Source organism: Staurois parvus, unplaced genomic scaffold (assembly GCF_062004578.1).
Source record: "Staurois parvus isolate SC_StPar_1 unplaced genomic scaffold, SC_StPar_1.0 ptg003386l, whole genome shotgun sequence".
NCBI lineage: Eukaryota > Metazoa > Chordata > Amphibia > Anura > Ranidae > Staurois > Staurois parvus.
The window spans coordinates 63,575-77,500 of NW_028321182.1; the positions used below are offsets into that span (position 1 = coordinate 63,575).

Below are 13,926 nucleotides of genomic sequence, written 5' to 3' on the forward strand. Positions count from 1 at the left end.
AGGACACCGACTCATCAATGACACCAGGACACCGACTCATCACTGACACCCAGCGACACTGACTCATCACTGACACCCAGCGACACCGAAGACAAATATACCAATGTAACAAAAGTGATACATCTCCCTCCTCGGATCAAACAGTAATAATAAAAATAATAAATAAATAATAATAAAAAATAATAAATAATAATAATAAATAATAATAAAATAAATAAATAAATAGTAAATAAATAATAACTTTTTTCAATAAATAATATAAAAATAAATAATAATAAAAAAAATAATAATAATAAAATAATAAATAAATAGTAAATAAATAATAACTTTTTTTAATAAATAATATAAAAATAAATAAATATAAAAACATAATAAATAATAATAATAAATAATAAATAAAAACCAATAAATAAATAAAAAATAATAAATAAATTATAATAATAAAAATAAATAAATAAAAAATAATAATAAATAATGATTAAAAAAATCATAAATAAAAAGTAAATAATATAACAATAAGTAATAAATAAATAAAGTAAAAAAAAATTTGAAATAATTAAATACAAAATAATAAAATAAAAAAATAAAAATAAATAAATAGTAATATAAATAAGTAATACTAAATAAATAATAAATAAATAATAATAAAAAAATAGTAAAAAACCCACTACACTTTACCTTTAAACAACCTCATGGTTTACTTAAAGGGTAACTCCACTTTCGTGGGCAAAAAAAATGAGCAAATAAAACAAACCCGTAACAGAGCGTATACAAGTGTGACGCAAGCTGTATGTGTATATATATATAAAGCGGCTGTGTGATTGGCTCACAGATTTTCCCAGATTTTGAGCATCCCCTGCAACATAAATGTCATTTTTGATTAGATACTCCCCGAAATCACATCTAAAAGGGATGCAGACCCCGCCACTTTCCTCATCACAGTCAGGTGCAGCGACTGATTGATAATGAAGAAGTCGCTCCGATTCGCCTCCGCTCTGCACACGGACGATCGAGCGCCTATTCCTCCAGAATGACTGAAGGTCGGAATCTGCTACAATGTCTGTTGAAGACCCTGCAATGTACATCGATCGCCCGGGGGGGGGGGGGGAGGGGTTATTTTCTCAGCAGAAGTGGAGTTCCTCTTTAGCCGACATCGGCCCCAGAACGATCTGCCCACCAACAAAGGATATAGAATGTCTCTCCCGTATACTGTACACATAGAGATCGTTACAATGTATACTGTCAGAGCGGGACCGCCGGGTCATGGAGGAACGATCGATCAATACAGACGGTTTGGGGTCGTTGTTTCCAATATCTAAGGTTCGGTTGCTTCCTCTTTGCTCTCCTCATCTATAGTGTACATATAACGGGAGAACGGTGTGGAAGCCGGTGATAGCAGTGCACTTCCTGTGCCTAGGCAATCCTGATAATGATGCACTTCCTGTGCCTAGGCAATCCTGATAATGATGCACTTCCTGTGCCTAGGCACTCCTGATAGCAGTGCACTTCCAGTGCCAAGGAACTCCTGATAATGATGCACTTCCTGTGCCTAGGCACTCCTGATAATGATGCACTTCCTGTGCCTAGGCAATCCTGATAATGATGCACTTCCTGTGCCTAGGCACTCCTGATAATGATGCACTTCCTGTGCCTAGGCAATCCTGATAATGATGCACTTCCTGTGCCTAGGCACTCCTGATAGCAGTGCACTTCCAGTGCCAAGGAACTCCTGATAGTAGTGTTTTTCCTGTGCCTAGGCACTCCTGATAGCAGTGCACTTCCTGTGCCTAGGCACTCCTGATAGCAGTGCACTTCTTGTGCCTAGGCAATCCTGATAATGATGCACTTCCTGTGCCTAGGCACTCCTGATAACAGTGCACTTCCTGTGCCTAGGTACTCCTGATAGCAGTACATTTCCTGTGCCTGAACACTCCTGATAGCAGTGCACTTCCTGTGCCTAGGCACTCCTGATAGCAGTACACTTCCTGTGCCTAGGCACTCCTGATAGCAGTGCACTTGCTGTGCCTAGGCACTCCTGATAGTGCACTTCCTGTGACTAGGCACATCTGATAGCAGTACACTTCCTGTGCCTAGGCAATCCTTATAATAATGCACTTCCTCTGCCTAGGCAATCCTGATAATGATGCAGGTCCTGTGCCTAGGCACTCCTGTTAGCAGTGCACTTCCTGTGCCTAGGCACATCTGATAGCAGTGCACTTCCTGTGCTTAGGCAATCCTTATAATAATGCACTTCCTGTGCCTAGGCAATCCTGATAATGATGCACTTCCTGTGGCTAGGCACTCCTGATAGCAGTACACTTCCTGTGTCAGAACACTCCTGATAGAAGTTCACTTCCTGTGCCTAGGCACACCTGATAATGATGCACTTCCTGTGCCTAGGCACTCCTGATAGCAGTGCACTTCCTGTGCCTAGGAACTCCTGATAGCAATGCACTTCCTGTGCCTAGGCACTCCTGATAGCAGTACACTTCCTGTGTCTGAACACTCCTGATAGCAGTTCACTTCCTGTGCCTAGGCACACCTGATAATGATGCACTTTCTGTGCCTAGGCACTCCTGATAGCAGTGCACTTCCTGTGCCTAGGAACTCCTGATAGCAGTGCACTTCCTGTGCCTAGGCACTTCTGATAGCAGTACACTTCCTGTGCCTAGGCACTCCTGATAGCAGGACACTTCCTGTGCCTATACAATCCTGATAATGATGCACTTCCTGTGCCTAGGCAATCCTGATAATGATGCACTTCCTGTGCCTAGGCACTCCTGATAGCAGTGCACTTCCTGTGTCTAGGCACTCCTGATAGCAGTACATTTCCTGTGCCTAGGCACACCTGATAATGATGCACGTCCTGTGCCTAGGCACATCTGATAGCAGTGCACTTCCTGTGCTTAGGCAATCCTTATAATAATGCACTTCCTGTGCCTAGGCAATCCTGATAATGATGCACTTCCTGTGCCTAGGCACTCCTGATAGCAGTACACTTCCTGTGTCTGAACACTCCTGATAGCAGTTCACTTCCTGTGCCTAGGCACACCTGATAATGATGCACTTCCTGTGCCTAGGCACTCCTGATAGCAGTGCACTTCCTGTGCCTAGGAACTCCTGATAGCAGTGCACTTCCTGTGCCTAGGCACTTCTGATAGCAGTACACTTCCTGTGCCTAGGCACTCCTGATAGCAGTACACTTCCTGTGCCTATACAATCCTGATAATGATGCACTTCCTGTGCCTAGGCAATCCTGATAATGATGCACTTCCTGTGCCTAGGCACTCCTGATAGCAGTACACTTCCTGTGTCAGAACACTCCTGATAGCAGTTCACTTCCTGTGCCTAGGCACACCTGATAATGATGCACTTCCTGTGCCTAGGCACTCCTGATAGCAGTGCACTTCCTGTGCCTAGGAACTCCTGATAGCAATGCACTTCCTGTGCCTAGGCACTCCTGATAGCAGTACACTTCCTGTGTCTGAACACTCCTGATAGCAGTTCACTTCCTGTGCCTAGGCACACCTGATAATGATGCACTTTCTGTGCCTAGGCACTCCTGATAGCAGTGCACTTCCTGTGCCTAGGAACTCCTGATAGCAGTGCACTTCCTGTGCCTAGGCACTTCTGATAGCAGTACACTTCCTGTGCCTAGGCACTCCTGATAGCAGGACACTTCCTGTGCCTATACAATCCTGATAATGATGCACTTCCTGTGCCTAGGCAATCCTGATAATGATGCACTTCCTGTGCCTAGGCACTCCTGATAGCAGTGCACTTCCTGTGTCTAGGCACTCCTGATAGCAGTACATTTCCTGTGCCTAGGCACACCTGATAATGATGCACGTCCTGTGCCTAGGCACATCTGATAGCAGTGCACTTCCTGTGCTTAGGCAATCCTTATAATAATGCACTTCCTGTGCCTAGGCAATCCTGATAATGATGCACTTCCTGTGCCTAGGCACTCCTGATAGCAGTACACTTCCTGTGTCTGAACACTCCTGATAGCAGTTCACTTCCTGTGCCTAGGCACACCTGATAATGATGCACTTCCTGTGCCTAGGCACTCCTGATAGCAGTGCACTTCCTGTGCCTAGGAACTCCTGATAGCAGTGCACTTCCTGTGCCTAGGCACTTCTGATAGCAGTACACTTCCTGTGCCTAGGCACTCCTGATAGCAGTACACTTCCTGTGCCTATACAATCCTGATAATGATGCACTTCCTGTGCCTAGGCAATCCTGATAATGATGCACTTCCTGTGCCTAGGCACTCCTGATAGCAGTGCACTTCCTGTGTCTAGGCACTCCTGATAGCAGTACATTTCCTGTGCCTAGGCACACCTGATAATGATGCACGTCCTGTGCCTAGGCACATCTGATAGCAGTGCACTTCCTGTGCTTAGGCAATCCTTATAATAATGCACTTCCTGTGCCTAGGCAATCCTGATAATGATGCACTTCCTGTACCTAGGCACTCCTGATAGCAATACACTTCCTGTGTCTGAACACTCCTGATAGCAGTACACTTCCTGTACCTAGGCACTCCTGATAGCAGTACACTTCCTTTGCCTAGGCACTCCTCATATCAATCACTTCCTGTGCCTAGGCACTCCTGATAATGATGCACTTCCTGTGCCTAGGCACTCCTGATAATGATGCACTTCCTGTGCCTAGGCACTCCTGATAGCAGTACACTTCCTGTGCCTAGGCATTCCTGATAATGATGCACTTCCTGTGCCTAGGCACTCCTGATAATGATGCACATCCTGTGCCTAGTGCTCTGGTTTTGTAGTCTCATAGCTGTAAATATGTAGCTTGAGATCCTCTGACTGCCGGTCTCACCAGATTTGGTGATGTCACTGCTGTGCTGCTCATTGTTCTCCTTGCTGCAGGGGAAGCCGTACCTGAGGACCTGCAGTGCAAGTGTCTCCCTGCTTCTGCTTCCTCCATTGTGAGGATCTGTGCTTCCTCTGCCTCTATCATTACCCCACCAATCATCAGAGGGGCATCTCTGACATGAGGAAGCAAAGCCCTGCCTCTACCAAGATGGCACCCCCCCCCCACACAGCATAGAACAAGGCACTCCCACTCCCATCATCTGCTCTTTGTATTGTGTAGGGAGAACACGATGGGATCCCGATCCGTCCCATGTCCGGAGTACCTGGCTGTCAATCACAGAAACATCGGCTGCAAGCTGTCCATCTCCAAACCCTACGAGAGCTTCATGGTGGAGCTGAGCGGTGGTGGCCTCCTCGGGTCTACGGTACGGAAGGAGTTCCAGAAGCATCAGGACTATGGTAAGCGGCATCATACACCGTACCGTGTAACACATACATGTGCTTCAATGGGACACGTGTGATCCCAGAGACATGCCAGGATTGTCTGCACAGGATGGGCTGCTTGGAGTAGCACATGTCCATCTATCAGTGTCAGGACAGAGCCAACCAGCGTCCAGGGTGAAGATGTCAACCTGTGCCACTACCCCCGCCCACCTCCCCACCCTAGGGGGTGTTAGAGATAGAAGGTAGGTGCCACAACACGGGGGGTGTTAGAGATAGAAGGTAGGTGCCATGACCCGGGGGGTGTTAGAGATAGAAGCTAGGTGCCACAACACGGGGGTGTTAGAGATAGAAGGTAGGTGCCACGACCTGGGGGGTGTTAGAGATGGAAGGTAGGTGCCAGGACCCTGGGGGTGTTAGAGATAGAAGGTAGGTGCCACAACACGGGGGGTGTTAGAGATGGAAGGTAGATGTCATGACCCAGGGGGTGTTAGAGATAGAAGGTAGATGCCATGACCCTGGGGGTGTTAGAGATAGAAGGTAGATGCCATGACCCTGGGGGTGTTAGAGATAGAAGGTAGGTGTCATGACCCGGAGGGTGTTAGAGATGGAAGGTAGGTGCCACAACCCGGGGGGTGTTAGAGATGGAAGGTAGGTGCCATGACCCGGGGGGTGTTAGAGATAGAAGGTAGGTGCCACGACCCGGGGGGTGTTAGAGAGAGAAGGTAGGTGCCATGACCCGGGGGGTGTTAGAGATAGAAAGTAGGTGCCACGACCCTGGGGGTGTTAGAGATAGAAGGTAGGTGTCATGACCCGGGGGGTGTTAGAGATAGAAGGTAGGTGCCATGACCCGGGGGGTGTTAGAGATAGAAGGTAGGTGCCACGACCTGGGGGGTGTTAGAGATAGAAGGTAGGTGCCATGACCCGGGGGGTGTTAGAGATGGAAGGTAGATGCCATGACCCGGGGGGTGTTAGAGATAGAAGGTAGGTGCCATGACCTGGGGGGTGTTAGAGATGGAAGGTAGATGCCATGACCCAGGGGGTGTTAGAGATAGAAGGTAGGTGCCAGGACCCTGGGGGTGTTAGAGATAGAAGGTAGGTGCCACAACACGGGGGGTGTTAGAGATGGAAGGTAGATGTCATGACCCAGGGGGTGTTAGAGATGGAAGGTAGGTGCCACAACACGGGGGGTGTTAGAGATGGAAGGTAGATGCCATGACCCAGGGGGTGTTAGAGATGGAAGGTAGGTGCCATGACCCGGGGGGTGTTAGAGATGGAAGGTAGGTGCCATGACCCAGAGGGTTTTAGGGATGGAAGGTAGGTGCCATGACCTGGGGGGTGTTAGAGATGGAAGGTAGGTGCCACAACCCGGAGGGTGTTAGAGATGGAAGGTAGGTGCCATGACCCGGGGGGTGTTAGAGATAGAAGGTAGGTGCCACGACCTGGGGGGTGTTAGAGATAGAAGGTAGGTGCCATGACCCGGGGGGTGTTAGAGATAGAAGGTAGGTGCCACGACCTGGGGGGTGTTAGAGATAGAAGGTAGGTGCCACGACCTGGGGGGTGTTAGAGATAGAAGGTAGGTGCCATGACCCGGGGGGTGTTAGAGATAGAAGGTAGGTGCCACGACCCTGGGGGTGTTAGAGATAGAAGGTAGGTGTCATGACCCGGGGGGTGTTAGAGATGGAAGGTAGGTGCCATGACCCGGGGGGTGTTAGAGATGGAAGGTAGGTGCCATGACCTGGGGGGTGTTAGAGATGGAAGGTAGGTGCCACGACCCGGAGGGTGTTAGAGATGGAAGGTAGGTGCCACGACCCGGGGGGTGTTAGAGATAGAAGGTAGGTGCCACGACCCGGGGGGTGTTAGAGATAGAAGGTAGGTGCCATGACCCGGGGGGTGTTAGAGATAGAAGGTAGGTGCCATGACCTGGGGGGTGTTAGAGATGGAAGGTAGGTGCCATGACCCGGGGGGTGTTAGAGATAGAAGGTAGGTGCCACGACCCGGGGGGTGTTAGAGATAGAAGGTAGGTGCCATGACCCGGGGGGTGTTAGAGATAGAAGGTAGGTGCCACGACCCTGGGGGGTGTTAGAGATAGAAGGTAGGTGTCATGACCCGGGGGGTGTTAGAGATAGAAGGTAGGTGCCATGACCCGGGGGGTGTTAGAGATAGAAGGTAGGTGCCATGACCCGGGGGGTGTTAGAGATAGAAGGTAGGTGCCACGACCCGGGGGGTGTTAGAGATAGAAGGTAGGTGCCACGATCCTGGGGGTGTTAGAGATAGAAGGTAGGTGCCATGACCCGGGGGGTGTTAGAGATAGAAGGTAGGTGCCACGACCCTGGGGGTGTTAGAGATAGAAGGTAGGTGTCATGACCCGGTGGGTGTTAGAGATAGAAGGTAGGTGCCACGACCCTGGGGGTGTTAGAGATAGAAGGTAGGTGCCATGACCCGGGTAGTGTTAGAGATAGAAGGTAGGTGCCACGACCCTGGGGGTGTTAGAGATAGAAGGTAGGTGTCATGACCCGGGGGGTGTTAGAGATAGAAGGTAGGTGTCATGACCCGGGGGGTGTTAGAGATAGAAGGTAGGTGCCACGACCCTGGGGGTGTTAGAGATAGAAGGTAGGTGTCATGACCCGGGGGGTGTTAGAGATAGAAGGTAGGTGCCATGACCCAGGGGGTGTCTGAGATGGAAGGACAGACGTCGAATGAAAGGTCCACCTCCTCCATTCAAATTCGCTTTTCATTGCCAGAAGCTATACTATGGCTTCTATGCAATGGGCAGAGGACCACCAAGGCTGGAAGAATGTACAACATTTGGAACCTTGAAGCAGATGGGCTACACCAGCAGAAGATCACATTGGGTTCCTGTCAGCCAAGAACAGAAAGCCAAGGTGGCAGTGGGTACAGGATCACCAAGGCTGGAAGAATGTACAACACGTGGAACCTTGAGGTGGATGGGCTACACCATCAGAAGACCATGTCAGCTTCCTGGAAGTCAAAGCTGCAGTCAGCACAAGACCACCAAGGCTTGAAGAAAGTACATCATTTGAACCTTGAAGCGAATGGGCTACACCAGCAGATCACATTGGGTTCCTGTCAGGCAAGAACAGAAAACCAAGGTGGCATTGGGACAGGATCACCAAGGCTGGAAGAATGTAGAACATGTGGAACCTTCAGGTGGATGGGCTACAACATCAGAAGACCATGTCAGCTTTCTGAAAGCCAAGGCTGCAGTGGACATAAGACCATCAAGTCTGAAAGAATGCACATTTGGAACCTTGAAGCAGATGGGCTACAACATCAGAAGACCAAGTCAACTTCCTGGAAGCTGAGGCTGCAGTCGGTACAAGACTACCAAGGCTGGAGGAATGTATAACACCCTGAACATTGAAGCAGATGGGCTACACCTGCAGAAGATCACATTGGGTTCCTGTCAGGCAAGAACAGAAAACCAAGGTGGCAGTGGGCCTAGGATCACTAATCCTGGAAGAATGCCCATTTGGAACCTTGAAGCAGATGGGCTACAACATCAGAAGACAGTGTCAGCTTCCTGAAAGCTGAGCTGCAGTGGGCACAGGGTCACCAAGGCTGGAAGAATGCCCATTTGGAACCTTGAAGCAGATGGGCTACACCATCAGATCACATTGGGTTCCTGCCTGCCAAGAACAGAAAACCAAGGTGGCAGTGGGCACAAGACCACCAAGGCTGGAAGAATGTACAACACGTGGAACCTTGAGGTGGATGGGCTACAACATCAGAAGACCATGTCAGCTTCCTGGAAGCCGAGGCTGCAGTGGGCACAAGACCACCAAGGCTGGAGTGGAGTAGCCTGGTCTGCTGAATCTCCATCTTTGCTGAGGAACCCAGACGGTAGGCCAGTCCTCAGATCTGAATCAGACACCTCTAGGATGTGGTGGAACGGGAGACAGAAAGATGAGGAATATTCAGGAACTGGGTGATGAATCTCATTAACCTGGAAACAAATCTGAAATGTTTGTGGAAAGTGAAATCAGACCCCTGATGAAATGAGCTCATCTTGGCCAGCATGGCGTAACATGGCGTAACACGACGTAACGACGTAACATGGCGTAACATGGCGTAACATGACGTAACACGGCGTAACATGGCGTAACACGACGTAACGACGTAACATGACGTAACATGGCGTAACATGACGTAACACGGCGTAACATGACGTAACACGGCGTAACATGGCGTAACATGGTGTAACATGGCGTAACATGACGTAACATGATGTAACATGGCGTAACATGACGTAACATGGTGTAACATGACGTAACATGGCGTAACATGACGTAACATGGTGTAACATGACGTAACATGGCGTAACATGGTGTAACATGACGTAACATGGCGTAACATGGTGTAACATGGCGTAACATGACGTAACGACGTAACATGGCGTAACATGGCGTAACATGGCGTAACATGACGTAACACGGCGTAACATGGCGTAACACGACGTAACATGACGTAACATGGCGTAACATGACGTAACACGGCGTAACATGGCGTAACATGACGTAACACGGCGTAACATGGCGTAACATGACGTAACACGGCATAACACGGCATAACATGGCGTAACACGGCATAACACGGCATAACATGGCGTAACATGGCGTAACACGGCGTAACATGACGTAACATGGCGTAACATGACGTAACATGATGTAACATGGCGTAACATGGCGTAACATGACGTAACATGGCGTAACATGACGTAACATGATGTAACATGGTGTAACATGACGTAACATGGCGTAACATGACGTAACATGGTGTAACATGACGTAACATGGCGTAACATGGCGTAACATGACGTAACATGGCGTAACATGACGTAACATGGCGTAACATGGCGTAACATGACGTAACATGGCGTAACATGACGTAACATGACGTAACATGGCGTAACATGACGTAACATGGCGTAACATGGTGTAACATGGCGTAACATGGTGTAACATGACGTAACATGGCGTAACATGGTGTAACATGGCGTAACATGGCGTAACATGGTGTAACATGACGTAACATGGCGTAACATGGCGTAACATGGCGTAACATGGTGTAACATGACGTAACATGGCGTAACATGGTGTAACATGGCGTAACATGGCGTAACATGGCGTAACATGGCGTAACATGGCGTAACATGGTGTAACATGGCGTAACATGACGTAACATGACGTAACATGGCGTAACATGGCGTAACATGGAGTAACATGACGTAACATGACGTAACATGGTGTAACATGACGTAACATGGCGTAACATGGTGTAACATGGCGTAACATGATGTAACATGACGTAACATGGCGTAACATGGTGTAACATGACGTAACATGGCGTAACATGGTGTAACATGACGTAACATGACGTAACATGATGTAACATGGCGTAACATGACGTAACATGGTTTAACTTGACGTAACATGACGTAACATGGTGTAACATGACGTAACATGGTGTAACATGACGTAACATGGCGTAACATGGTGTAACATGACGTAACATGGCGTAACATGACGTAACATGACGTAACATGGCGTAACATGACGTAACACGACGTAACATGACGTAACACGGCGTAACATGGCGTAACATGACGTAACATGATGTAACATGGCGTAACATGACGTAACATGGCGTAACATGACGTAACATGGTGTAACATGACGTAACATGACGTAACATGGTGTAACATGACGTAACATGACGTAACACGACGTAACAACGTAACATGGCGTAACATGGCGTAACACGACGTAACGACGTAACATGGCGTAACATGGCGTAACATGACGTAACACGGCGTAACATGGCGTAACACGACGTAACGACGTAACATGACGTAACATGGCGTAACATGACGTAACACGGCGTAACATGACGTAACACGGCGTAACATGGCGTAACATGGTGTAACATGGCGTAACATGACGTAACATGATGTAACATGGCGTAACATGACGTAACATGGTGTAACATGACGTAACATGGCGTAACATGACGTAACATGGTGTAACATGACGTAACATGGCGTAACATGGTGTAACATGACGTAACATGGCGTAACATGGTGTAACATGGCGTAACATGACGTAACGACGTAACATGGCGTAACATGGCGTAACATGGCGTAACATGACGTAACACGGCGTAACATGGCGTAACACGACGTAACATGACGTAACATGGCGTAACATGACGTAACACGGCGTAACATGGCGTAACATGACGTAACACGGCGTAACATGGCGTAACATGACGTAACACGGCATAACACGGCATAACATGGCGTAACACGGCATAACACGGCATAACATGGCGTAACATGGCGTAACATGGCGTAACATGACGTAACATGGCGTAACATGACGTAACATGATGTAACATGGCGTAACATGGCGTAACATGACGTAACATGGCGTAACATGACGTAACATGATGTAACATGGTGTAACATGACGTAACATGGCGTAACATGACGTAACATGGTGTAACATGACGTAACATGGCGTAACATGGCGTAACATGACGTAACATGGCGTAACATGACGTAACATGGCGTAACATGGCGTAACATGACGTAACATGGCGTAACATGACGTAACATGACGTAACATGGCGTAACATGACGTAACATGGCGTAACATGGTGTAACATGGCGTAACATGGTGTAACATGACGTAACATGGCGTAACATGGTGTAACATGGCGTAACATGGCGTAACATGGTGTAACATGACGTAACATGGCGTAACATGGCGTAACATGGCGTAACATGGTGTAACATGACGTAACATGGCGTAACATGGTGTAACATGGCGTAACATGGCGTAACATGGTGTAACATGGCGTAACATGGCGTAACATGGTGTAACATGGCGTAACATGACGTAACATGACGTAACATGGCGTAACATGGCGTAACATGGAGTAACATGACGTAACATGACGTAACATGGTGTAACATGACGTAACATGGCGTAACATGGTGTAACATGGCGTAACATGATGTAACATGACGTAACATGGCGTAACATGGTGTAACATGACGTAACATGGCGTAACATGGTGTAACATGACGTAACATGACGTAACATGATGTAACATGGCGTAACATGACGTAACATGGTTTAACTTGACGTAACATGACGTAACATGGTGTAACATGACGTAACATGGTGTAACATGACGTAACATGGCGTAACATGGTGTAACATGACGTAACATGGCGTAACATGACGTAACATGACGTAACATGGCGTAACATGACGTAACACGACGTAACATGACGTAACACGGCGTAACATGGCGTAACATGACGTAACATGATGTAACATGGCGTAACATGACGTAACATGGCGTAACATGACGTAACATGGTGTAACATGACGTAACATGACGTAACATGGTGTAACATGACGTAACATGACGTAACATGGCGTAACATGACGTAACATGGCGTAACGCTCGCATCATCTCCATAACTTAGAGGGGTGGGATTGTATGTAGGATCTAAATTGGGAGTTGTGGGTAACCAGCCACACACTGCAGATAATACGGGGTGCTAAGGAGCAGCACAAACAACCCCGTGACCCGGATGTAGTCCCGTAGAGGCACGGCGGTGCACAGGGGGCGCCTGCGGCTAGCAGGGGTGGCGCTCTTTAAGAGGAGGCATTTTGGAAGACATGGCATCTTCCTGCAGCTAGCTCTGGGTTTCTGAACACGGAAGGATCAGCAATGACCAGGAAGCCTGGGCTGAGTAGTCCCTTCTCCACGGGGACCTTTCCCTACACTTTCCACTCCCCCTGACCAGCGGGTTCCCGTCTCCAGCCATACACATGCCAGAAGGGCGCCAACGGGACCTAGGTTCCCTCATCCAAAATGGCCGCCGAAGTCTCTCGAGAGTTAAGTGTCCAATTAGACCCCTTCTCCTCTCGGGGCGCTGTGTGGAATCTTTTAGGGTTTGATTGAACTCCAATTACTGACTTTGCCTAGGCTGAGGTGATGTCATCAGTCTGCTGCAGGCAGGAAGAATCATTTCCTTAGTCTCCCCTCCACCAGTGACTTTGCCTAGGCTGAGATAATGTCATCAGCGTGCAGCAGGCAGGAGGAATTATTTCCCCAGTCTCCCCTCCCCCCAGTGACTTTGCCTAGGCTGACATGATGTCATCAGTCTGCTGCAGGCAGGAAGAATCATTTCCTTAGTCTCCCCTCCCCCAGTGCCTTTGCCTAGGCTGAGATGATGTCATCAGTCTTCTGCAGGCAGGAGGAATCATTTCCTTAGTCTCCCCTCCCCCAGTGCCTTTGCCTAGGCTGAGATGAAGTCATCAGTCTTCTGCAGGCAGGAGAAGCCATTTCTCCAGTCTCCCCTCACCCAGTACCTTTGCCTAGGCTGAGGTGATGTCATCAGTCTGCTGCAGGCAGGAGGAGTACAAGCAAGAGTTCCACTTTCATCTTCAGCTCCCATGCATCATTCTCCTTTTCTGTTGCAGTGAAGATGGATCCTCCTCAGAACCTGAGTGCTGAGGCTACCAGCAGCCTGGAGTTGTCAGTTCGATGGGATCAGTGGTACGGGACGATTCCCCGGCACTGCGTGACGTACCGCGTCCGCCAT

General features: G+C 48.4%; 1 protein-coding gene across 1 annotated transcript in view; it reads left to right on the plus strand.

The window, feature by feature from the left end:
• LOC149428225 (cytokine receptor common subunit gamma-like) overlaps positions 1-13,926 on the plus strand; it is a 41,139-nt gene that overhangs the window by 14,520 nt on the left and 12,693 nt on the right. Inside the window, exons 3-4 of the mRNA XM_089667579.1 lie at positions 5,122-5,300; positions 13,805-13,926. The exon at positions 13,805-13,926 is cut by the window's right edge and continues 27 nt beyond it. Of these exons, the coding sequence (XP_089523705.1) occupies positions 5,122-5,300; positions 13,805-13,926 (301 nt within the window). The remainder of the gene's footprint in view (positions 1-5,121; positions 5,301-13,804) is intronic.